The 25,361-nt window shown below is 49.6% G+C and overlaps 1 protein-coding gene across 1 annotated transcript in view; it reads left to right on the top strand.

Annotated features, from left to right (window-relative positions):
* LOC123371767 (ventral anterior homeobox 2a-like) overlaps nt 1-25,361 on the top strand; it is a 47,485-nt gene that overhangs the window by 14,891 nt on the left and 7,233 nt on the right. Inside the window, exon 2 of the mRNA XM_045019647.1 lies at nt 74-261. Coding sequence (XP_044875582.1) covers nt 74-261 — 188 coding nt within the window. The remainder of the gene's footprint in view (nt 1-73; nt 262-25,361) is intronic.

Genomic DNA, 25,361 nt, shown 5'->3' on the forward strand with positions numbered 1-25,361 from the left:
TCGCTGAGCCCACCCCCGGCCTCTGAGAACGGGAGCCTTCTCTTCACGCTGCTCTCCTTGTGCTGACTTACAGATGCCAAAGGGACCATCCGGGAGATTGTTCTCCCCAAAGGGCTGGATCTGGACCGGCCCAAGAGGACCCGAACCTCTTTCACAGCCGAGCAGCTGTACAGGCTGGAGCTGGAATTTCAGCGGTGTCAGTATGTCGTCGGCAGGGAGAGGACGGAGCTCGCGAGGCAGCTCAACCTATCAGAGACACAGGTAAGAAGCAAGGGGTCTGGTGGCTATTCCTCTCCACTCTGCATGGGGGGCAAGCTTCCAGGGGGCCATGCAGGATGTCCCTCGGCACCCTGCAGCACAGCTCTCTGGCAGCTCCTAGTCCTGGGGTGTTAGGGCTACGGCCGATTTGCTCCATGGCCTGGCTGTGTTGGTGTACCGCTCTGCAGTGTCGAGGCTGGCTGCTCCGGCTGGGTGCTGAGACGGGGATCATGCAGTGACTCCTCCCTATGGTGTTTCCCCAATAGAGAGGATTGTAAATCATCCAATTAATCAGCAGCCCTCGCTTGCCTGCTTCCCGCCACGGACGGACTCTGTGGTGACGAGGTCCTTGGGAGTGTGGGGTGATGCACACCGAGCGTGGTCAGGGTGAGGCATATATTCAGCCGTCTCAATCAATTTCCCTTTATTGGGTACCAAACCCCCACCACCTTTATCACCACAGTTTGAATCCAGGACAGTCAATCAAGAGCACAGGCTTCTGCCACTTGAGCTAAAGGAGAAGCTCCATTACCTATTTAGTAGTAGTAAGCTATCATATGCTGTGTGGACTAGCCTCAAGAAGAGGACATGACATGGTTAATCAGTGTTAACTTTCCTGGGAAGCTCATCCTAAGAGCTTGAGGTTCCCAAAAGGAACAGAACCATTTTGGGAGGAGAAGAAATACTGCTGAGAATCTGACAGGTACCCATCATGCACCTGTGAGTTCTAAAGCAATTCCCAGAGAAAACCTTGAAGGTAAAGTTAAAAGTCCATACTAGTAACAGAAAAGTAAGAATTATTATAAGGATGCTATTGTTACCAAACATGCTCATTGAGAGGCTAGGAAGTTCATAGCTAAGGTTAAACTTACATGAAACTCAGACTTTTGAAAGTAGGGAAAGTCTCAGCTATGATCCCCAAACAACCTTAACTCTACCCCCTTGACAATACCAGTCTCCAGTCTTCCCTGCCTTGTTCTTTCCATTGCAACCCGGTAAGAGGTGTTATTTCTGCAAGCAAAGACTTTCTCTAAGGACTTTAGAAAGCCTCTGAGCTACCATATGACTCTGGGCAGATAATATTTGGAGAGGACATTGTACTTATCTAGCTGGCTGGTGATGTACTGAAGGGGTGTATCCCAGAACATTGGTTTTATGCCTGATTTCATCGATACACATCTCTGAGAGCAAGTGTGATGCTTCATCATGATGCTAAACTTCACCTTTTTCATGTGCATGCTAAGATAAGATGATCTGTGCCTAGGAAATGTATATAGGGAAACTCTTTATCTCTCTGTCTAATGGCACTTGGAGAACTGCCTGACACACAGTCATAAGGTTTGATCCCGAGAGTTGCTGAGTGCCTTGCTTAGGTCAGCCTGCAGGATAAGGCCTTACAGGAGCTGAGGGGAATGATTGCCTTCAGCGGGCTGGTTGTGTGATCATGGGTTTGTAGGGTAGGTTTGTGTCCGTGGAATACATTTTTTTTGACAGAAAATGGCATTTGTGTCGAAACAGGCCAAAACTGAGAGGAGATGGTGAGCATTTTCATTGGAATTTTTCAGGTTTTTGTGAAAAAAATCTGAAAAAAATGTTGCCATTTCCGGCAACTGAAAACCGAAAAGCTGTGATTCAGACCTTCTGCGTGTATGAGGAAGGTTCTGTTTCTCCATGCGTCCAACCCAATGCCATTGAAATTAGTGGAAAGATTCCCATCCACTTTGATGGGAGTAGATGCTGTTGTGTATCTATTAGAGCTGGCAGAAACTAGATTTTCCATTTCCTGGGAAATGTTGCATTTTCACATTTTTCTTCCATTCCGAAATGGGCCCAAATGAAAAAATGACAAAATTTCACATGAAACAAAATCATGTCCCCTCTCCCACCCCGCTTTGTTTTGGGTTCATTAAAATGTTTTGTTTTGCTAAAATGGAAATATTTTGTTCCAATTTTGAGCTTTTTTTATACTTAAAAATTGCCAAAAAAGAATTTCATTCCAAAAAGTCGCTTCAAAACAAAAATCAAAGCATTCCATTCTGCAAACGTCAAAATGGACCATTTCAGCATTATGAAAATGCTGTGTTCAGGCAGGGTTGGGGGCGGTGTTTTGAAACACAATTCAGCTGAAATGGGCACTTTTTTTAAAATGTTGAAATGTAGATGGAAACCTCAATTTCCACTGAAAAACCCTTGAGATGAATATTTTCCGACCAGTTCTAGGGTCGGGGGGATCAATCTCATTCTAAGGAACAAGCTGAATTCCATGCTTGAGTATAGCCTATAGGCCGGGGGATCATATGAGGGTGATATAGTCCCCGCAGTGCCCTGGGGAATGCCCGCTGACATCGGTAGAAGGCTTGCGTCGAGCTCAAGGGGAAGGATGCAGCTTTTATGTAGTAACTAAATGTCTAGTTATTTATTAATTGTTCTGTGCCTCATTATTGCATTCATCACTCAGTGAGAAAATCTCCCCGTCTTCAAGCCGTGGCTATCTCTGCTCGTTACTCTTCCTTCTCTAACGTCTTTCTCTGCATCTCTCCATCAGCTTGGTTTTTGCAAATCCTTTCTGTGCTTTTTGCTGCATTTCCTTCCCTTTGGCCATTCCCAATTCCCAGCCCCTTGGGCTTCACTTCCCCATCTGAGCCAAGAAAAATGATCGGTGATTAAATGGTGAATGTTGACACTGAGACATCATCGCTGGGTTTTAAAGCTGAGACTCCAGTCAGATGAATAGGGGACAGTGGTGCTCAGCCCTAGGGGTCCCCGCCAAGATCAGGACCCCACTGTGCTCGGCACTCCACCAGCTCACAGGAAGTGAGAGTCTTGCCCCCAAAGGGCATAAAATCAGTAGGAGATGGAGAGAAACAGAGGGGACGTGGGTAGATGAAGGTCACACAGTAGAACAGCTGTGACTAGAACCCAGGTCATCTGACTACTCTATCCACTAGGCCAAGCTGCCTCTCTAAGCACTTCAGCATATTTCTTTGCTGCGTACTCATCAGTTTGATCCAGGACCACATTTTACTAGAGAAAAATGAAATTTACTCACCCTCACACAGGAAATGGTGAAATCCGAACACCAATCCCGGGGCAAGAAGGGAAGTGGGAATTTATTTTGGTCTCTTCATTTCCGGTGGAAATTCACCTGCTTTTTCCAGCAAACGAAACTGCTTCCCCTGCCTTATGCTCTTTCACGAGCTGTTCTGGACGGGAGCCACAACTGTCCGGCTATTTTACTAATCCATGGAAATGACTTCTTATTTTAAGCCAGTTTCATCAGCAGTGAGAATTTTTTCATACAGCTCCAGATGCAATAGGCTGGATTTAATCTATTAGAGCCAGAGCCAGATTCTAAATTACACCTGTGTCAATGCCAAGTGACTCTGTTGAGTCTCTCCAGATTTACACCAGTGTAAATGAGGATAGAATTTGGCCCTGTATTCCTGGCATAAGAGCAGGGCTTTCCCTAGGCAACGTACCCTCAGAGATTAGATGCAAATGACCCCTGTTTAGCATCACTGAGAGATGGGAAATGTGATACCATTGAAGACATGGAGGCGGAGATGTCACAGAGGTTTGTTTGAGGGCGGATAATTCCCACAAATCCTCAGGCACCAGAGAGGCAAGAAAGCAGGGGAGTGGTTAGCTCCTGGGACTCTCTGGCCTGGTCTTTCTAAGTCATGAGTTCAATCAACCCTGGTCTGGTGCCCATTGCTGGATGCTTATTCCCTGCGTGAAATGAGGTGCTGGGTCTCAGTCCCGGGCATGCCACATGCAAACTATCCAGTCTGCATGATGCACTATCTGGCATCTGTTAGTAGACGCGTCTATCTCAAGCTCTGGGCATCCAGTCCAAAGTCATCATGAACGATGATGAGAAGAAATCTTGCCAAGCAGCGGCACTGGCTCCCACAGGCACCTAGATTCATAGACCCCAAGGCTGCTGCTGTCCTGCGGTCCCATTGGGTGCTTGGGGAGCAGTGCAAATGCCTTGTCCCTCCTGTGCAGATGTCTTGGGGTGCATGGGATTTCCCTGTGGATCTTGGGGCATTCATACCAGTGGGATGGGTCTGCTCCCCAATCTCGTCCTCATCAGGGCATGCCCCACCCTGCCTCATCCAGCTGGGATAACGTGCTGGGTGCTCCTGGAGCAGAGACTCTTGGAAGATTCCTGGCTGCTCCTTGAGTTTTTTCCATGTAGGAATCAATCCGAATCTTAGAACACAAGGAAACGGTGCTCTCATGAGTCCTCCTGACTCATCTGAGCTGTCCCACGTTGGCATGAGCCAGAAGTACTCGCCAGGGTAAGGAACAGAGGGTGGGGCTCCGGAAAACCTCTTTGTGATTCAAAACGTCTCTGTCAAGGCCGCTACTCCAGAAACAGACGCAAGGGGTCTATTTATAGCATCACAATTAAGATGCCGCCATTAAAAATTAATCTCACATCTAGTCATTAACAATTCACAATCTCCACCAAGAGAAGATGATCAGATGCTGGCCTGCAACCCCACTCGGTGCCCTCCTGTCGCACAAAGAACCCACGACAATACACACGAGAGCTACAGTGTGCAAAGGGCAGCAATACATCAGGAGAGTATGATTGTCCGGGGTCGGCATAGGAGCCTAAGGAACTGGGTCGGAGCTTTTCAAAGGCACCTAGGGGAGTTAAGTGCCCGACTCCCTTTGGCTTACAGTGGGGATCGGGGACCTCATTGCCCCTGGTGTCTTTGGAAACCTCCCTGTTAACTCCCAGTGGGAGTGGGGAGCTGAGTACCCACACACGGCATTGAATACCCCAGCCTAGTGGAACAGAGGAAAGTGACAGAGCCGGGTGCTGTAGCCAAACAGCCTTTAGTCATCTGTCTCTCTGTCTGTCATCATAACTATGTGCTCATCTGACAGTGCTGCCCCAAGGGTCCTAGCAGGATTGTGGCCCCCCTTGTGCTGGGTGTTCTACAACACATGGGACGACCCAAAGACCATACGCCCAGATCCTCACAGGGGTTTAGGTGCCAAACTGCCTTTGAAATCGATGGAAATCAGGGGCCTAAATCTCTTGGAGGACCTGGGCCTTAAAGGCTAATTCTAAACAAGATGCAAAATGAGTGACAAACGTTAGGGAGAACGCATGAGGGTGATGAAAAGACGGTCATGTTGTTACGCAGGTAGCTAATATTGTGTGGTTCTTGATGGTACAGAATCTATCCAGTTCTCTAACTTGCCGGTCCGTCTGTCCTCCACAAAGGTAGAAACACTTAGATGAGAAGTGTTGCATTTAATAAATCTCCAATAGGAACTTTCTTCCCTTCTTGGCTCTAGCAGGGTGTAATTTTAAACCATTGCAGTGCTTGGCTATGGCTATATTTACAATTACCAGATGGGCAGTTGCTGAACTGAGCCAATCAACAAGCCCATGTGTTTTGCTTGGACTGATTAAATCTATAGATGGGCTCATAGCACAAGCCTCGTGTTCGGGTTTGGCTTTCGAATACCACCAAGTTGTGGGGTGCGCAGATCAGGGGTTTGGGTTATCTCTATAAACAGAACCTCTTTTTAAAAGAAATCTCCTAGCTGTGTAGCATCTCTATGGGAAGATGCAGGTGAGGAACCAGATGGGTTTTTAAGGACAGGAACAATAATAAGCTAAGGCCAACGTGTCGGTACAAGTCTCTTAACCACGTCATTTCTGCAGAAGAATCCAGCTGAAAATGTGGTAACCCGGAGCTGGATTCTGATCTCATTGGCACTTGTGTAGACTGGGAGAACCTCCTCTGAAGTTAGTGGAGTTACAACAACGCGAACCTGGTGTGAGATCCGAAATAGACCCGCTGTGTTCATGTTTTCGAGATGATTTCCATAAAACTTGACGATGAGCACGTTGAGTAGCACTGAGTGCTTGCCCCACAATGCATCCACGTACTGTAACAAGCCGAGTCACGGGGCAGCCTCATTGCTGTAACCCTGGCACTCCCATGCACCTCGTTTTTTATTACTCTCATTCCATTCCCCATCTTGTGTAAACTTACTCACATGAATACATCGACTCACGTGGGCAAATCTTTGCAGGATCGGGTCCCCAGATTGTAAACTCTTAGTGGCCAGGATCAGATCTTTGTATTTGCTCTGTAAAGTACCCAGGAGACTGTGGGGCTTAAATAAGTATTAAAAGAAGGAGAGATACTACTTTGATTGCAAACTCTTTGGGAAAGGACCATCGCTTTGTCCTGTGTCTGGATAGCACCTAAAATGATGGGATCCTGGTCCATAACTAGGATCCCTGGGAGCTACCACAATACAAATTCATAATGTGAATTATTACATAGCTAAACCATTCTGTTTTCCCTTAAACCCACGGAAATCTGGAGTCTGTCATAGAATCAGAATAGCAGGGTTGGAAGGGACCTCAGGAGATCATCTAGTCCAACCCCCTGCTCTCGTGCAAAACCCAAAAATCTAATACAAATCACATGCTTTCCCCTCCCTATCCAGCCAGCGCTACTCAGAATATATATGCACGGGGCTCATCCTGCTGCCAGCTACACCGGCATCCATTCAGAGGGAGCCCACCGACTTCCACTGGATTCCTCCAGATTTATACCGATGTAACTGAGAGCAGGAAGTGGCCCCCATGTCTCTAGCAGGATACGTGCAGCAAAATGAAGCCTGCTGCGGGGAATGGTTTAAAAGTCAAATGCATCTTGTGGGAGAGAAAGAAGAGACTGACTCCTCCGTGGTGCTGATGGAGAATTAAAATCACATGCAGCTTTCAGGAAAGCCTCTGAGAAGCGTATAGAGGTGCCCCCCCATTTCCCGAGCGCCACATCTGCTAAATAGACTGTAAAGAGCATTTCTGCCCCTCTTCTCCATGATGTGACCAGCTCGGGCCACCAAGGAGGTAGATGGTCGAGTCCTTGTTTTATTCTTCTCCGCACACTCTCCAGGCCCCATCACCACTCGTGGTTGCTAGTGTGTTTTGTTTAGAGAAATCTGTCTCATTCCCAGGAGACTCCCCCCTGTTGGGCTCCTGCTGTGTCTCGTGAGGTTACTCTCCTGAGGAACAGAAACTAGATCAAAACCGGAGGGCAAAATTGATGCAGGGACAGGTTTCCGGCCTCTGGTTTTGAGACTGACATTTGGGCTCCTTGTCCTCACAGTGGTAACAGATCACATGCTTAGACATTTGCTCCTGCAGATAATTGTGAGCACAAATTGTATCTGTGGAGTATTGAAAACTCTGTTAAAATTGTAGGCTGTCCATTTAAATTTCAGGGTTTTTTTTTCCTGGTCTTTGTTGCAGTCTCAGTGGTGACTGGGCCTAGCATCTGTCAGTGTGTAGTCAGCCCATCTAGAGTAAAGTGGGGTGAGTTGTGTCGCTAGGTTATACGGAGCAGCCTGCTTTGTCTCTCTCTGTTTTGGGGTTCTTGTGTGTTGTTGTGCTGCATTCTAAGGAATAAAGTAGGGTTACGCTGCAATCCTCCAGAAAGGATATTGATGCTTTTACCTAACTTCTCTGTGTGCACACTATGAGCATAACAGTATCTGCAATTTCCAGGCCTCCTGATCAAGACCTTGCTAAAGCCAGGCTTAAAACGTGGCTCCTGCTCTCATCCGGAGTTGGGCCTCAAATCCAAATCTTGGGTCTAAGCACCCGCAAACTTTGCAGCTGGCTCCTTTGTCTATAGTGGGCCAAACCAGAACCCAATATCTGACGCTTCCCAAACTTGGGGGAAATGTAGATCTATGCTTGGATTCACACTCCATGGCTTGGACTCAACTCTAGACTCAGCTTGGTGTGGCTGCACTTACTGGCCAAGGGAACTGCATGGCTAGACTCTTGCCCAGTGATCTGAGTCGAGAAACTCCCTGGCTGTTCTCCCAGCCCCCTGCTTACCTGACTGCTGGGGCGGGGCAGGGTGAGCCAGTTGAGGCAGGAGAACTACATCAAAGGGGAGGTTGATTTTGCAAAACCGTGTTGGCTGGAATAGTGGTTCTGTAACCAGGGCTGGGTCCCATCTGGGCTCCACAGAGTTCTGAGAGGTTCAGCTAAATGATTGCAGTTTGGCCCTGGTCCCAACCTCTTCCTGACCCTCGAGTCAACTGCTGAACTGAACCTTGTCTGTGGCTCCAAATATTTTGGCTAATGGGATTTGCCCTCCTTGTTTATCCTGCTCGCCCACCGGTTCCTGGCTTCCAGATTCTGGCTGAAATAGCAAACGGGGGACCAGAAATCTCACGAGCAGAGAGAGCTTCAGAGCGGAACCCCCGTGCTCAGATCTGGTCAGAACACTGAGATGCAGGCTCCTCTCTGCTCATAAAAGCGACGGCTGATGTGTGATTTCCAGCCCACGAAGTGCGGCTCAGCATCTGGGTACCTATCCAGAGCAATCCACTGATGCTAGCCCAGTCCTCAGTGCAGTGCATTCATACCCTAGATCCTTTGAGGGCTTCCCATCACTCCTCCCTCCCTCCTGGTGTTCCTTCTGCACCGCTAGCCACGTTGGACTCTGGGTTTCCTGGGAAGTTGGCCACCAGGGCCTGGGAGGATGGGCCTTCCGAGTCACAGCAGCCCTGCCGTGAGAAAACCTCCTGACCCTGCTGCAGCCTTGCTGTAAATGTTGGTTCATTTATGCAGTTCTAAGAGCCCGATCCTGCAGGTTGTCCTGCCCCCCCCCTCAGCTCTGACTGAAATCCATGGGGACCGAGAGCGCTCCCCAACCCCGGAATGGAGGGGCAGGGAGGGAAGAGGACAGATAGATGCTGCTAAAAGGTGGCCTGGATCCAGCCTTCGCCCTCTCCACAACCGTTGTCAGCTGATTGTCAGCATGAGCTAATCCCAGCGCGGGTAGGGAAAAAGGCCTCGGAGGGAAGCTATGAATAGCCCAGATGCAGGGAGTAACTGACACATGGCACAGAGAGCTTTAAACCTCCGAGGTCATTCGCAGGGCAGCCTGTTAAATAATAATCGTAAAAAAAAAACCCTGCCCAGCTCTGCCCATCAGCCTGGGCTGCGGCGCTGCCTGCTCCCAGCCTTGGGCACTTTACAAAGCAGTGGCCCAGGTGAACCTCCGTCTTGTCAGTTCCAGCATGGGCGGGCGCCGTGAAGGGGGAACCTTCCCGTCAGGATGCAAAATTCAGGCAGACACTGAAGGCCCAGACATTTAGGAAACCTTCACTGTCAGGAGCGGGGAGACGTGCAAAGAAGGCTTAACAGGAGGGATCACACGCCCGTCACGTAGGATGAGGAGGGAGGAGACAGGTGCAACAGAATTTCCGTCCGGTTTGGCGTGCGGATTGTGATGGGGAGGTAGAAACATGCCCCATTCCTGCTAACACCAGCCTAGGCGAAAGGCATTTCCTGGGGGTTGGATGATACCAAATATATCGAGAGAGGGCAGATCCTCAGCGGGTACAAATCGCCACACCTGTCTGGCCCAAAGAGAGACAGTACGGGGATGTGAAGGGAAACACTCGGTGTGTAAATGGTCGGCATACGGAGAGATCAGGAGCGTGTGTGAGAGCTACCTTCTGACTGAACGAGCAGAATGGTGGTGTGTGCAAGGCTACCATAACGGTGATAAGATAAACTCTAGAGTGGGGGGAGGGATAGCTCAGTGGTTTGAGCATTGGCCTGCTAAACCTAGGGTTGTGAGTTCAATCCTTGAGGAGGCCACTTAGGGAGCTGGGGCAAAAATTGGTTCTGCTAGTGAAGGCAGGGGGCTGGACTCAATGACCTTTCAAGGTCCCTTCCAGTTCTAGGAGATTGGTATATCTCCAATTATTACCTTAGGTCCTTAACTGATGTCACTTGCCATAGCTCCACTGAACTTAATGGAGCTTCACTGATTTACACCAACTGAGAATCTGGTCATCTAGACTATTTTTGCTTTTGTGTGACACTTCAAATTGCTTAAAGTTCTTTCTTTCTTTCACAAGGGTGGAAACTCCCCTTTCAAAGGCATGGTCATTAGATAATCTTGCCATCGTAATTACATTAGAGTTGGTGGAATTGCTCCGGATTGACACCACCGTCCCCGAGGGTGGAATTTGTCCCACTGATTTTGGGGATGTTAGTCTGGAGTTACCCCAATCTCACCACGATCAGAATCTGGCCCTTTTTTACATCTGGACATTTTTGGGGAGGGGTTTTGTAACTAAAATTGATTTTGTTCAAAGACCACAAAGCTTGGCTATGGCCCCAAATGTTTCCAAAATTGGGCTCCCAGATTTCAGCTCAGCGCATTAGGGAGAGATGGGGGCAGCCAAGGAATTTGGATCCAAACTTGCCCAGAGTCTGAGGTGGATTGTGGGAGCCAGGGGTTGGATTTGGGTCCACCTGATGTTTTTCCCCCCTCTCGTTGGCTGGTCCGTCTCTGTCTCCCTTCTGTCACTTTGCCCGGTGCTCCCGCTGGGTAACTGGTTGCGCCCCTGGCTTGCGTCCCACTTAGCTAGCTTTTCTCCTGCTCGCTCGCTCTTTCTCCCGTTCTCTCCTGATGAGTAGCGTGTAGATTAGTGCACTGGATGCAGCCTAGCTCCCAGGCGAGGTCCCTGACCCTACAGAAGCCAGACCCAGGGGAGCTGCAATCCTGTGCCTCGCTCCTGGAGCGGGATGCGTTTGGGGCCCTCAGATAGATTCCCCTGATTGTTCTGTCGTGTCAGAATCGAGGCAGCAACTGGAAGAGGAGGGAACGGGGGTTCCCAGGCACCCTCAGCACCCCTGACGGAATCAGACCGCGGCCGTGGGCAGCAGGTGAAATGCGAGGCTTTCACCAGGCTCACTACTCCATTGCAGCACTGGTTTGGGTGCAGTCGTAGGGGGACCATATGCCCCAAAACAGGACAGTGTGTGCCCCCCCCTGCCACTGGGCTGGCCCGAGCCACTTGCCCAATCCCCCCCACCCCCTGCCATTGGGCTGGCCCGAGCCACTCGCCCAATCCCCCCCTGCCATTGGGCTGGCCCGAGCCACTCGCCCAATCCCCCCCTGCCATTGGGCTGGCCCGAGCCACTCGCCCAATCCCCCTCCCATTGGGCTGGCCCGAGCCACTCGCCCAATCCCCCGCCCCGCCACTGGGCTGGCCTGAGCCACTCGCCCAATCCCCCCCTGCCATTGGGCTGGCCCGAGCCACTCGCCCAATCCCCCCCCCATTGGGCTGGCCCGAGCCACTCGCCTAATCCCCCGCCCCGCCACTGGGCTGGCCTGAGCCACTCGCCCAATCCCCCGCCCCGCCACTGGGCTGGCCTGAGCCACTCGCCCAATCCCCCGCCCCGCCACTGGGCTGGCCTGAGCCACTCGCCCAATCCCCCCCTGCCAGTGGGCTGGCCCGAGCCACTCGCCTAATCCCCCGCCCCGCCACTGGGCTGGCCTGAGCCACTCGCCCACTCCCCCGCCCCGCCACTGGGCTGGCCTGAGCCACTCGCCCAATCCCCCGCCCCGCCACTGGGCTGGCCTGAGCCACTCGCCCAATCCCCCCCTGCCATTGGGCTGGCCTGAGCCACTCGCCCAATCCCCCCCGCCATTGGGCTGGCCCAAGCCACTCGCCCAATCCCCCCCGCCATTGGGCTGGCCCGAGCCACTCGCCCAATCCCCCCCTGCCATTGGGCTGGCCCGAGCCTCTCGCCCATTGCCCCCCCCTTTGTGCTGGCCCAAGCCACTCGCCCAATCCCCCCCCCCGCCATTGGGCTGGCCCGAGCCACTCGCCCAATCCCCCCCCCTGCCATTGGGCTGGCCCGCGCCACTCGCCCAATCCCCCCCCCTGCCATTGGGCTGGCCCGAGCCACTCGCCCAATCCCCCCCTGCCATTGGGCTGGCCCGAGCCACTCGCCCAATCCCCCCTCCCCGGGGGGGCTGCAGACAGAGCTTGGGTGAGCACCGATGCACACACTAGATAGAGTGATCATTTTCCCCAAAGGCTGGAACTGGCATTGCTGCTCTCTCTAGCCCTGCTTGCCCTGCGCCTGAGCCCTGCCTCCCTCCCTGCACGGGGCTGGCATGGCCACTCGCCCCCCACATGTTCCTCCACCCCCCGTTTGCTCTTGCCAACTGGTTACGTTGTCTTTTGTCCCCAGGAAAAGGCTCTCCAGCTGGTGGCGTGGCTGCTTCCCCCCAACACACAGCCCACACTAAGGCTGTAGGCCTGAACGCCCCAAGGAAGTTGCCTTAGTATAGGCTGGGATGATTCTGCGTGAGCATGGTTACCGTATGGTGCCGTTCGCTGTGGCCTGTATTGGATGAGCTGGTGGGTGGGGGAGAGGCCTACGTCTGAGTGGGACGGGGGGGATCAGTGTTTCCAACACCCCCCAGCATGGCCAGTGCTAGCACCAACAGGACCCTGCACTGGCTCCCCCAGCTGGGAGGCTGAGCTCCCTTCCAACACCCATAGGAGATCCCTCCTGCCCAGACGTGGGGCTTGTTGGTGGGACAGCACGGGGGTGGCTTGTGCTGATGCTCTCTGGGTTTTGCCCTGTCTTGGGGAACCAGCTCCTAGAGCTGCCAGCTGCCTGCTCTCTTCGGCACCGAACTCTTGTGAAAATTGGAGGATGTGTGTTTATAGAACTGCCCCGAGGCGGTGTCAGAGGCAAAGCTGGAGTCGCCCTCTGCATGGCAGGCCCTGTTGCCAGCCCAGAATGTTACCAGCCCACGCTGTCTGCCGTGACAAGAGACAGCCCTTTAATTTCTCCAGCCCTTTCCCAGAGGAGCAGGGCTTGGCTTCCCCCTCCCCCGCCCGCCATCACCCCACCTTGCCAGCGATGTATCCAGAGATGTTTTCACTAAGGAAAGAGAAGGAAATTTCCCCAACAGAAATTTCAAGAAAAATTTGTTTCCAATTGTTCATTTTGGAACAAAACAAAAAATGCAATTTTGTTTCAAAATGAAACTTGTGTTTCAATTTGTTTTCATTTTGATATTATTTTTATTATTTCTACATTATTTCATGCCATGTCAGTAGTAGTACATAATATGACATGTCACGTTATATTGTGACATTGCTGACATAATATGATAGTCAAAGTATTCTGATCATTTTATATTATTTTATTATACTTTAAAATCATTATGAGCAGCTGTTGCTTAACACAGATTTAAATATCTTATGTTCTAGACCAGGGTTTCTCTTATTTGTGTTGTAATGAAACAGTGTGATGCTTTGACACTTTCAAGAAGAAAATAAGATAAATACTCAGTGTATTCATTAGAGCAGCAGTTGTTGTCAATATCCTAGACAAATGAATCCAGGCTAACACAAGGAGAGGAGAGGGCAATGGGTTGCGGTGGTGAGATGGGGCTGTTATGGTTAGGGCCCTGTGATGATCACAATTTCATGGATGGTGTGTAAATCTGAAATTAGCCCAATCCTGAGATTTTCCCAGCAGCCTTTGCTGCTTGGAATATAAGCAGCTGTGTCCCCAGTGGGGAGGCAGGAGCTGGCATCTGTGCGAGCTAGTCTCTGGCTTGGTGCAGCTTGTAGTGTGTCTTCTAGACAGGGGTGGTGCTCACACGAAAACGGTTGCCAAATCCCTGCTGTATTGCTGCTCTGACATGATGCTGCTGCCGCATGCTTTGAGCCATGCTGAGAACGAGACCTGTAAGTGTGGATGCCCGTTTCCACCTCTCCGTTGTTGGAAAAATCGCAGCAGTTCTGATGAGACTTGACGGCCGTGCATATTCCATGAAATTCTATCATTAACCGGTGACACTGCCGGGATTGTCTTAGGGACCAAACTGTGGTTCTAGGTCTTGGAATGAACGAGTGGTAAAAGAATAGGAAAGATGGCCTGATGGATAGGGGATTAGACCAGGGCCTGCTTCAGGTCCCAGCTCTGCTACAGACTCCCTGTGTGACCTTGGATGAGTTACTTAAGGTCCCAGTTCAGGACAGTCCCAATAACTTCAGCTTAAATGCTATAATAATGAAAAGTGATTTTTTTTCTGAATTGGGTTCTAAATCTCTCTGTGCCTGGTCAGTAGAAGAGGGACCATCATTCTTCCTTGTCTTGGGATTGTCTCTCACTAGGTGTATGCGCAGTGGCCACCACAACAGGGTCTGGATCTTATCTGGGGACCTGAGGTGCTCCAAAACAATAATAAAATCAGGTGCCACCTAGATCTAGGGACATCCAAGCTCTCATTCTGTCCTTTCAAGGGGCAAAAAAATATCCCTCGTTTCCGGTGCCTCTGAGCTTTGATGAAAGTAGCCAGCAATGAGTTTGGGTGATTTTGACCTCCCTCATCTATTTGAGATACAGCTTTAAATATGAGACTCCAGCGGGTGGCTCATTTCCGATAGCCAGTGAGGAACCTCCAGCTGGGTTCTCTGAGCAAGTCACTTAGCGTCTCCCAAAAACAAGCTTTCAGAGGCCACTAGCTGGAAATCTGAACACCCCTGTTCCTGCAAACGCTGCGTAGGGGCATGTGGCATTAGCGCCGCATTTCTCTCCAGCTGGGGACCAACATCATTGCAATTGCTCCTGCGTGCTTCTCTTCAGAGGTGGGGGGGGGCACTTGTGATTTTAATTTCTGAGCTCTTCTTGCCCCTCTGTCCCCCTTGATTGTTTATTTGATTTCCCCCTCGTCCCCCGGAGCAATTAATGGAAGGGTCTGTTGGAAGCGGAACCAGGGATGGGGGAGTGCAGGGAAGGGCTTTTCACTGGCAGTAAAAATGGGGAATAATGATCCATTCAGCCTGTATTTCCCCTCTCCAACGGTGCCTAATTAAGCTGCTAACTCCGACAAGCCCCTTTTCATGGCGATCCCCCCCCCCAACACACCCTCCCCGCAAGAGTAAAATGTAATGGAGCCGCTTAACTCCACGATGGCGAAATTCAAACAAAGCTCCCCCGAAGGCGACCCTCTCTGCTGTGTCCCCAGGTGATGGCGGGGAAGGGAAGGAAGGTGGGAGTCTGCCTGGGGCTCCTGGTGGGGGGAATACAGTGTGCCCCCAAACGCATTTCATCAACCAGTCCTAACAACCCTAATAACAGGACTCCCTGCTCCAGCCGCCGGTTGGTCTGTCACGGAAACGTGTGTACCTCCCTTGCCTTTCCTCTGGTGGTTGCTGGTTTTTTTATTTGTACTGGGGTAGCAGCCAGTGGGCCCATCTGAGATCAGAGCCCTGTTGTGCAAGGTGCTGTACACACACATACGAATGGAGTCTCTGCTGCAGAGAGCTCCCAGTCCAGCTAGAAGGGATGGGGGGTGGGAGAAGAAACAGAGGTGAAGGGAAGTTGTGTTAATTGAGGTGGAACATCTGAGCGAAGGCGTTAACATAACCCGGTCACTGGCCAATATCCGTTTTAAAGAAGGTCTGGGGTTTGGCATACAAAGACTTTAGGCTATTTAGTACCGTGTCACCATTAAAAATCCTTAACCTTTTATTGAAGACACAGAAAAAGAAGGGGAAGCAGGTAAAGCCTTTGAAATGTAAAGTGGTTCCTTGTTCCCTTTCCCGTTAGCTGGAGAGAGTTTTTAGAAGGAAACTTCCCCTCTTTGATAGTCTCTTAGATGGCACCAAAGATGGCGAACGCTGTCTTTTTCGGGGAAAAGAGAAGTGAATTGAGATAGGCTGGAGCTGATGTTGTTGTTAAAGTTGGATCCTGTTTCATCCCAGGTGGTGGCTGGGATTCATCTGGAGCTGGTCGAGGTGGTGATGTCATGTGGGTCCCTCTCTCTGGCCTGACCTGGTCAGGACATGTCTTAGGATCAGGAGGACGAAGGCCCAGAGTCCCAGGAGATGGTGGGGGTGGCAGGCATGATGGTGAAGCTCTTGCCAGTAGCCAATTTTTCTCCTCAAAGTCTCTTTCTTTAAGGACTCCACAAAGGGAGTGGTGGGTGGAATAGCCCGACCCCTCATTATTTTGTCCACCAGTTAGGTCTAGTTTCCAACACACCAGTTTGTATTTGCTAATTTCTGGTTCCACACTGTTCTTGTTTACCAGGCATAATCTTGACCCAGTCCTTGAACTATACCAGTTAGGAGGCCTTTTTTTTTTTTGATTGATTTAGTCTTTTCTGTCTCTTTTTCCCATCAACGTTTGTTGTTATAGGTTGTTGTGACGACTTATAAACTTTCACTCACTTTTTACAGTTAAACTCACAATTATGGTAAATTTGTAGGCCCAATTATCACAACAGTGACTCGTTCAAGTTCACACCGTGGGTCAGTTTCAGAGCTGGGAACCAGGTTCCCCATTGCCCCATCCAGTGCTGTGTCCCTTGGACCATGCTTCTTCCCTTGCATTTGTAAGTTAGATTTGCGTGGATTTGAGTAACTCTTGTGGGACGCGAAGTGCTTGTTTATCTGCGCATTAGTATGTCTGTTGGGGAAGCCAATCCTTCTACTAGAATATTTCTGTGGGTCACCATGTTTAGCATTAAGAGATCTCACCTTGTCTGAATGGCTCTCTGGGCCATCCCGTTACTCAGTGGGTATTTTGGCAAAGAGGTGATGACTGACATGGCTGGGTTTTAGCAAATTCCTGAAAGCGCACTCGTCAGAGTTGAGGTCCTTTGTCAGTGATCAGAACCTGTGTGATTCTATGTCCCAGACACTGAGATTTGATGTGGGCAGCTGCCATTCCACATCCTCGTGTTTGTTCGCTTTGAAACTTCCATGAAGTCAGAGTAGTAACCAACTAGCAGTAAATTCAAACAAGTCCTGTCTTTGCCGTGGTCTGTCTAGGATCTCCACGCTGATTTTATTGGCTGTACTTTTCAGAAGCAATGACGTACCGAAGAGTCTGTTATCTAAGCACTCAGTCCAGACTGGAGCAAAACGTCTCTTGGCCTTTGCTCGCATTTGTTAATACCTACATGACTGTCACGTTTTTCAGAGTTCCAGAGATTTTAAGACCAGAAAGGACCATTGTAATTATCTAGTCTGACCTCCTGCATAACATGGGTAGAGCGTCTGATTTTAGGGTTTAACCAATGAACACCGTTAAAACATCCCAATTATAAAATAAAATTAAATTAAAATAAATAAACATTTGGTGTTTATCCAATTAGCAGCGGAAAAGCACCTCAGATGGTTTTGGTATCTAAGGTAGGTTTTATCTACACGGAGCAATAATGCAGACTTCGGGGGGGGGGGGTGATTTATAAAGCACACTAACGTGTTGCTCATTAATTGGTCTGTGTAGACCCTTCTGGTGCACATTAGAGGTTCCCTCGTGTGCTTTAACATAGTGCTGATTGAAAGAGTACTACGTTAAAACGCACAAGGGAACGTTACAAAGAGATTAGTCATTAGAGTATATACTTTTGTAATGAGCAGTGTATATAATATGCATTAGTTAGTACAGTATATGCAAAGAGAGAGCCCTGACATCTACATAAAACTCAAAAATTGCTAAAAATAAAGCCTGAAAAATTAAATTAATAAATCCTGAGTGATGGAAGCCCTAAACACAGGCCATAACTATGGTTGAGCTAGAGCAGGGGTAGGCAACCTAAGGCACGGGTGCTGAAGGCGGCACACGAGCTGATTTTCAGTGACACTCACACTGGCAGGGTCCTGGCCACTGGCCCGGGGGGCTCTGCATTTTAATTTAATTTTAAATGAAACTTCTTAAACATTTTAAAAACCTTATTTGCTTTACTTACAATAGTTTAGTTATATATTATAGACTTACAGAAAGAGACCTTCTACAAACATTAAAATGTATGACTGGCACGCGAAACCTTAAATCAGAGTGACTAAATGAAGACTCGGCACAGCACTGCTGAAAGGTGGCCGGCCTCTGAGCTAGAGCGTATCTTTTAGAAAAATGTCTAATCCTGATTTAAAGACTTGAAGAGATGGAGATTCCACCATGTTCCAAGGCCAGTTGTTCCAGTGCTTCATCACCCCCAGTGTTAAAGTTCTGCACCTTATTTCTAATGTGAATTTATCTAGCTTCAGATTCCAGCCCTTGGGTCTCATTCTGGCTTAGTCTGCCAAGTTAAAGAACCCTCTACAGTTGGAAATCTCTTCCCCATGTAGGTGATGTAGACTGTAGTCAAGTCACCTCTTAACCTTTGGGATATGCTAAATTGAGCTTCTGAAGTCTCTCACTGTAAGGCAGGATTTCCAGACCTTGAATCATTCTTGCAGCTCTTTTCTGAATATTTTGCAACTAGTCAGCGTCTCTTTTGAAGTGGGGCCAACAGAATTGAACACAGTACCCAGTAATGGCCAGATACAGAGATAATACCACCTCCCTACTCCGTCTCAATATTCCCTTGCTTACGCATCCAAGAACCATGTTAACCTTCTTCACCACAGCATCATCAGCTCATGTTCAGTTGATTCTCTACCATCACCTCTATGACCTTTTCAGAGTCATTGCTGTCCAGGATAGAGTCCCCCATCCTGTAAGTGTGACCTACATTCTTTGCTCTTAGATGTGTGACCTTGTGTTTGGTCATATTCAAATAGATGCTGTTTGTTCCTATCACACTGTTTGATCCTGATTGCTCTGTATAAGTGACCTCTCCTCATCATTATTTTCCACTTCACTCATCTGTGCGTCATTTGCAAACTTTACCAGCAATGATTTTACATTTTTTTCCAGATCATTATTAAAGATATTGAATGACAATGGGCTAAGAACTGATCGCAGTAGGGCCCCAGTAGAAACTTCCCCATTGGATGATATTCCCCAGTTACAATTACTTCTTGAGATCTATCAGTTAGACAGTTTTTAATCCATTTAATATGGGATGCATTGATTTTGCATAGTGCTGACATTTTAATTATTTGGAATTAAATCAATTGCCTTACCGAAATCTGCCTATAATGTCAACGCAGTTACTTTTCTCAACCAAACTTGTCATCTTATCAAAGAACAATATGAAGTTTGTTTGACAAGACCTATTTTCCATAACACCATGTTGGTTGGCATGAATGATGTGACCATCCTTTAATTCTTTATCGAGTGAGGGTTCAAAAAAGAACTAGATAAATTCATGGAGGATAGGTCCATCAATGGCTGTTAGCCAGGATAGGCGGGGATGGTGTCCCTACCCTCTGTTTGCCAGAAGCTGGGAATGGGAGATGGGATGGATCACTCGGTGATTCCCTGTTCTGTTCATTCCCTCTGGGGCACCTGGCATTGGCCACTGTCAGCAGACAGGATACTGGGCTAGATGGACCTTTGGTCTGACCCAGTCTGGCTGTTCTAATGTGAGTCCGATATCAGCCATTCCACATTTCTGCCTGAGATCAATATCAGGCTAGCTGGCTTATATTTAGCAGGGTCATCCTGTTTATCTTTTCAATATTGTCACATTAACTGTTTTCCCAATCCTCTGCCCCACCCCCCAGTGTGCCCAGCTATGCAAAACTGAGTCTCAGTATATGAAATTAATATTAATCAGTATCACTTTCAGCTAATACTGATCTATTTATTGCACTTGCTCAGGGTGTCTGCTATGTGTAGTATTATTATTAATTATTTGTATTACATTTGCGCCCAGGGGCCCCAACTGAGCTCCATCTATCTGTCTGTCTTAGATACTTACCTGACCCCATTATGGTCATATCTGAGCCCTCACAATCTTCAATGTATTTATCCTCACAAGGGTAAGGGAAAGATCAGGGCCCCATTGTGCCAGGCTTTGTACAAACACCTAATGAGAGGCTGTCCCCTGCCCTGAAGAGTTCACAGTCTAAATGAACCAGACACACAAAGTCTGGGAGGGGAAACCGAGGCACGGAGTGGGAAAGTGACTGGCCCTAGGTCACCCAGCAGCTCAGTTGCTTAGCTGGAAATAGAACCCAGGTTTCCTGAGTCCCTGTTTATTGCTGTGTCCAGGCTGCCTCCCCAGACTGTTATTTATATTGTTGTATTATGGCAACACCTAGCGAGGATGGGGAACAATTTGACCTGATTTCTATTGCACGTGGGCCAGACTTTCAGATGCGGTGCGGCTGCTTCGTGTCAAATCCCTGGCAGCTGGCTACAGAGGTAGCACATCTGGACCAGAGAGGATCACTCCATGTGAGGGGACCCTCTGACAGCATAGAGACGACTGCACCCTGTCTTGCTATCAGCGGAACAGGGAAAAGGGGTGGAGCTTGTACCAAGGGGGCGTGGCCTGGATGCCCCTGTGTCACGCCTATCCCCGGCTGTGACTTCGGCATTTGAGCATCCCCGTATATACCTCTCCTGGTCGAACTTATTAGAGTTAAACACAGTGACCACGGTCTCCCTTTCGCTCGTTCGTGCCTGCCAGGCTTAGGGATCCCCAGGCAGACGCCAGTGACCGAACTCCAGGGATCCACGTCCTTCATGAGATGCACCTGTAGGTAATGCAACAGGCTGAGTGCAATCATAAGGGTTTCAAAGTGATAGGCCAACGATCATGGCTTGTTGCTGCTCGAAGGTCTGCTGATATTGGTCTGCTCAATGCCAGACAGGGTCAATCCCCTGCCGTCCCCTGGGGGAGCGTATTGACTGTCCGTTGGTTTAGGGTCAAGGTTTGTCAAAGAGTTTGTCGTCTCTTGCAAATCTCTGCAGATCGCAGAGCAGACGTTTCAACCATGCCTCTTGATCGGCAGAGGAGCCAGCTCTGCACAGCTCCCATCCAGAATGCAGGTCATTCTAGACTGCAGTCACCGGGCAGGCGTGCAGCTTGAGCAGACATACCTGAGCTAGCGTTAGTCCAGCTCGCTTGGGCCACGGAGCAGGGAGGCTGTGGCTGCAGGAGTTTCAGAGCAGGCGCTACAAGCCCGTATGGAGCCCTGAGTTTAAGCCCAGAGACAGCTGGGTGGGAGTGGTCCTGGCCTCAGAAGTGAGCAAGATACGGAGATGGGTGACACGTAGGTATTGTCGACCCCTGGGACAGTGTCTCAGTGCTTCCCCCCCATCGGCTTCAGGAACAGGGTGACAGAGCAGAACTGGGGGGCGATATTCAGTGAAAGTCATTGCCAGGGGGGCAATTAACTTCCCTTTGTGTCTTTGAAAATATGCTACAGGAGAACAGCCTGGTAGCCGAGGAGAGGTTGCCCACGGCCACGCTGAGTGTGGGCCTACAGGAAGGGTCTCCTCCAGCTTGGTGCTTTGCATGGCTTGCATCAACTAACAGGAATGTTTTATTTAAATTGCATGGAGAAATGCACATCCATCCTGGATTTGGCTTTTCATCTGCAGCTGTAGAATTACACTAACATATGGGTTTTACCGTTTCAGTAGCTCTCCTCTGTATTACCAAATTCAACGTTTACTTTACCTGCTGGATTTTTTCTAGGTGGGTTAGAGTTACAGGTTTGTCTGTTTGGGTGCAACTCTAGAGATGCTTAGGTGAAGTTTAACCGGGATCAGAATGCAGGCTTTAAAATCGTGTTCTCCTTCCCTAAATCCTAGGTGTTCTCCGACATCCAAGAATTCTCCGGGCTATGTCTATACTTTCCATTGGCAGTTACCAGTAAACATCTTTTTAACTAACTGCTTAAGTTAGCAGGTTTCCAGGTGGTTTATATGCATTTACTTTGTAGAAAATTATTGGCCCAGATCCCCAAAAGGAGTATGATTTTTAAAAGCAATTGTCAGAGTTTGTTGTGTTTATACAGATATTTTATTGCTTGACTATGAAACAAGTTTTGCCTTTGAATTCCATACCATTTCCTTAGCAACGGGGCTCTATATCTTCCTTGGAAAAACCCCATGCAGTGCTCCAGTCCCTAACTTAAAGGCTACAGCTCTGCCATGAATTCTTAGCAGCATCCATCCCTCTGAAGCAGTAACAAGAAGGAGATTTGTATCTCTATATCTTTTAAGCGTGTAGCTTTAATGGCAAATGTGATTTTTCTTTTCAGCAGCATTAATGACAAATGTGACCTGATGCTGGGCAAATGTTTCTCTCATCTCAACGGCACTGAGTGCACTGGAATTATTCGCTTTTCAGGAAACCTTTTATTCCTCGTCTGAACAGCTGATTCTTTTTGAGAAAGTGCCAGATGTTAGCGAGCTGTTTACTCTGTGCAGAGTCACTTAGCGCTCGCACTGCATTCCGCTGGCTCTAGAGATACCCCTGGCTTGGGGTCAGGAGAAATGAGACTCCTGAAGCAGTGCCTAGCAGTGCGGTGACTCCCTGGTGCGGCGCCTCCTGCTGGTCGTCCAGGGAATTAGCCTTTCCAACCTCTGGAGTGCCCTCTGTTGGCCGGTGTCTTGCTTGCCACTGGGCCTGAGTTCCTCCTGAACCCCACTGCCCCTTTCCTCCGGGGTGCTGCCCCTTGGTAGTACCCCCACAGATCTGGGTCTCTCCTCCCCGGGCCCCCCCCCATCCCCACCTCGCCTCAGTCTATGGCCACTGCCAGTCATCGCCTAGCCCCCGTTCCCTGAGGCAGACTGCAGCGTAAGTGCCACTCATCACCGGCAAGGGGGGGTTGGACCTGCTGCCTCTGCCTGCCCTTGGGCTGCCCTCTGCAACCCCAGTGCCTTGTGTGGCCTTTAACAAGGCCTGCGGCCTGGGGAGTTTCTAGGCTGGAGCTCCCCAGCTCCTCGGGCCTTCCTCCAGCCCTGCTCCAGTCTCGGTACCCTGCTTAGCTCCTAGCAGCCGGGCCCATCCCTCTCCACATCTAGCGAGAGACTCTGTGTGTTCCTGGCCCACTGTCATAGAATCATAGAATCTCAGGGTTGGAAGGGACCTCAGGAGGTATCTAGTCCAACCCCCTGCTCAAAGCAGGACCAAACCCAACTAAATCATCCCAGCCAGGGCTTTGTCAAGCCTGACCTTAAAAACCTCTAAGGAAGGAGATTCCACTACCTCCCTAGGTAACCCATTCCAGTTCTTCACCACCCTACTAGTGAAAAAGTTTTTCCTAATATCCAGCCTAAACCTCCCCCTCTGCAACTTGAGACCATTACTCCTTGTTCTATCATCTTCTACCACTGAGAACAGTCTAGATCCATCCTCTTTGGAACCCCCTTTCAGATAGTTGAAAGCAGCTATCAAATCCCCCCTCATTCTTCTCTTCTGCAGGCTAAACAATCCCAGTTCCCTCAGCCTCTCCTCATAAGTCATGTGCTCCAGCCCCCTAATCATTTTTGTTGCCCTCCGCTGGACTCTCTCCAATTTATCCACATCCTTCTTGTAGTGTGGGGCCCAAAACTGGACACAGTACTCCAAATGAGGCCTCACCAGTGCTGAGTAGAGGGGAATGATCACATCCCTCGATCTGCTGGAAATGCCCCTACTTATACAACCCAAAATGCCATTAGCCTTCTTGGCAACAAGGGCACACTGTTGACTCATATTCAGCTTTTCATCCACCGTAACCCCTAGGTCCTTTTCTGCAGAACTGCTGCCCAGCCATTCGGTCCCTAGTCTGTAGCAGTGCATGGGATTCTTCCGTCCTAAGTGCAGGACTCTGCACTTGTCCTTGTTGAACCTCATCATATTTCTTTTGGCCCAATCCTCTAATGCAGGTGTCCCCAACCTTTTCAGGACCAGGGACCGGTCATGACTGCGGAGGGAGCGCTCGTCCCGCGGCTCGGGTAGACCTCCCGCAGGCATGCCTGCGGGAGGTCCACTGGGTCGGTTCGGGGCCCGGTTTGTAAGAGGCCGCGGACCGGTACCGGGCCACGGACCGGGGGTTGGGGACCCCTGCTCTAATGTGTCTAGGTCCTTCTGTATCCTATCCCTACCCTCCAGCGTATCAACCACTCCTCCCAGTTTAGTGTCATCTGCAAACTTGCTAAGGGTGCAGTCCACACCATCCTCCAGATCGTTAATGAAGATATTGAATAAAACCGGCCCCAGCACCGACCCTTGGGGCACTCCACTTGATACCGGCTGCCAACTAGACATGGAACCATTGATCACTACCCGTTGAGCCCGACCATCTAGCCAGTTTTCTATCCATCTTACCGTCCATTCATCCAGCCCATACTTCTTTAACTTGCTGTCCTCTTATAAGGGCCAGCTGGGCCCTGATTGGGGTGTGGCCACACCTGTGGCTGGTTCCCCAATCGGCCGAGGCTGGCTGCTTTCCCCAGCAGCAGCCCTCTCGCAGCCTCAGCCCTCTCCCAGGGCTGATTTCAAGCCCTTCAGGGCGGTAGCGGGTGGCCACCCCGTTACATAGTGTGTCTAATGTATTTAAACTTATCTGGCCCCCTTATCGTCATATCTGAGCAGCTCCCACTCTTCCATGTACTGATCCTCAGTACAGCCTCACAGTGCTATTAGCCCCATTATACAGATGGGGAAACTGAGACTAAGTGACTCGCCCAAGGTCATGCAGATCCGGGAGTTCAACTAGGTCTCCCAAGAGACAAACTAGTATCCTAAGCAATGGACCATCCTTCCTCTTCTGCTGAACCATCCAGCCACGCGTCGCATGGGCATAGGGCATTCCACATACACGGCTCTCTGCCCAGCATCTTGTAGATCTAGACCTGTGTGTAGCCGGGACTTAAATATTTGTGTGAAAAAATCTATTTCCGCATCTCCAATCACCTTGGCATGTAAGCCCCGTTTACCAGCCCAGACCTTGTGCATGACAAAGTCTGAGTTGGAATTTTCCATGGGCTTATGCTCGAGGGTTATAGCAGATTCAGAACAATGTCCCTTTTTAAAGAATTGCTACAGGGTGTTTGCCTGGATTCCTGGATCTGAGTTCTGTAGGGACTAGTTTGAGCTGACGTTGGTGGAACAAAGCTTATAAAGTCAGGGACAAGCGTCATACCTGAGTATATGTGCTGTGTATGGGGATGCAATGGGAGCCTTTGGTGAGGGGTGAAGGGCTGATTCTGAGTGGGGAATACGTTCTTTATTTGTGAAGTGTATTTTGAAGCCCATAGAGGCTGGCAAAGGCTCACAGCAATCTAGGAGATCAGAAGTGGGTTCTGCTAGACTGGAACATAGAACTTGCCACACCAGATCAGATCAGGGGGCCATCTAGTTCAGTAATCTGCCACCAGCACTGACCAGCACCAGCCAGTTGAGATGAAGCCCTTTCGTGCTGGACAGTTATGAAGTCGCCTGCGAATGGGGGAAGCTTCTTATTAGCTAGAGTTGATTGGGAAATGATTTTTCCCCCTGTGAAATATTCATGGAGTCATAGATTGGAGTCATCGAGTCTGACCTCAGGCCAGAGAACTACCACACAATAATCCCTAGAGCAGA

The sequence above is a fragment of the Mauremys mutica genome, chromosome 5 (genome assembly GCF_020497125.1).
Source record: "Mauremys mutica isolate MM-2020 ecotype Southern chromosome 5, ASM2049712v1, whole genome shotgun sequence".
NCBI classification, from domain to species: domain Eukaryota; kingdom Metazoa; phylum Chordata; order Testudines; family Geoemydidae; genus Mauremys; species Mauremys mutica.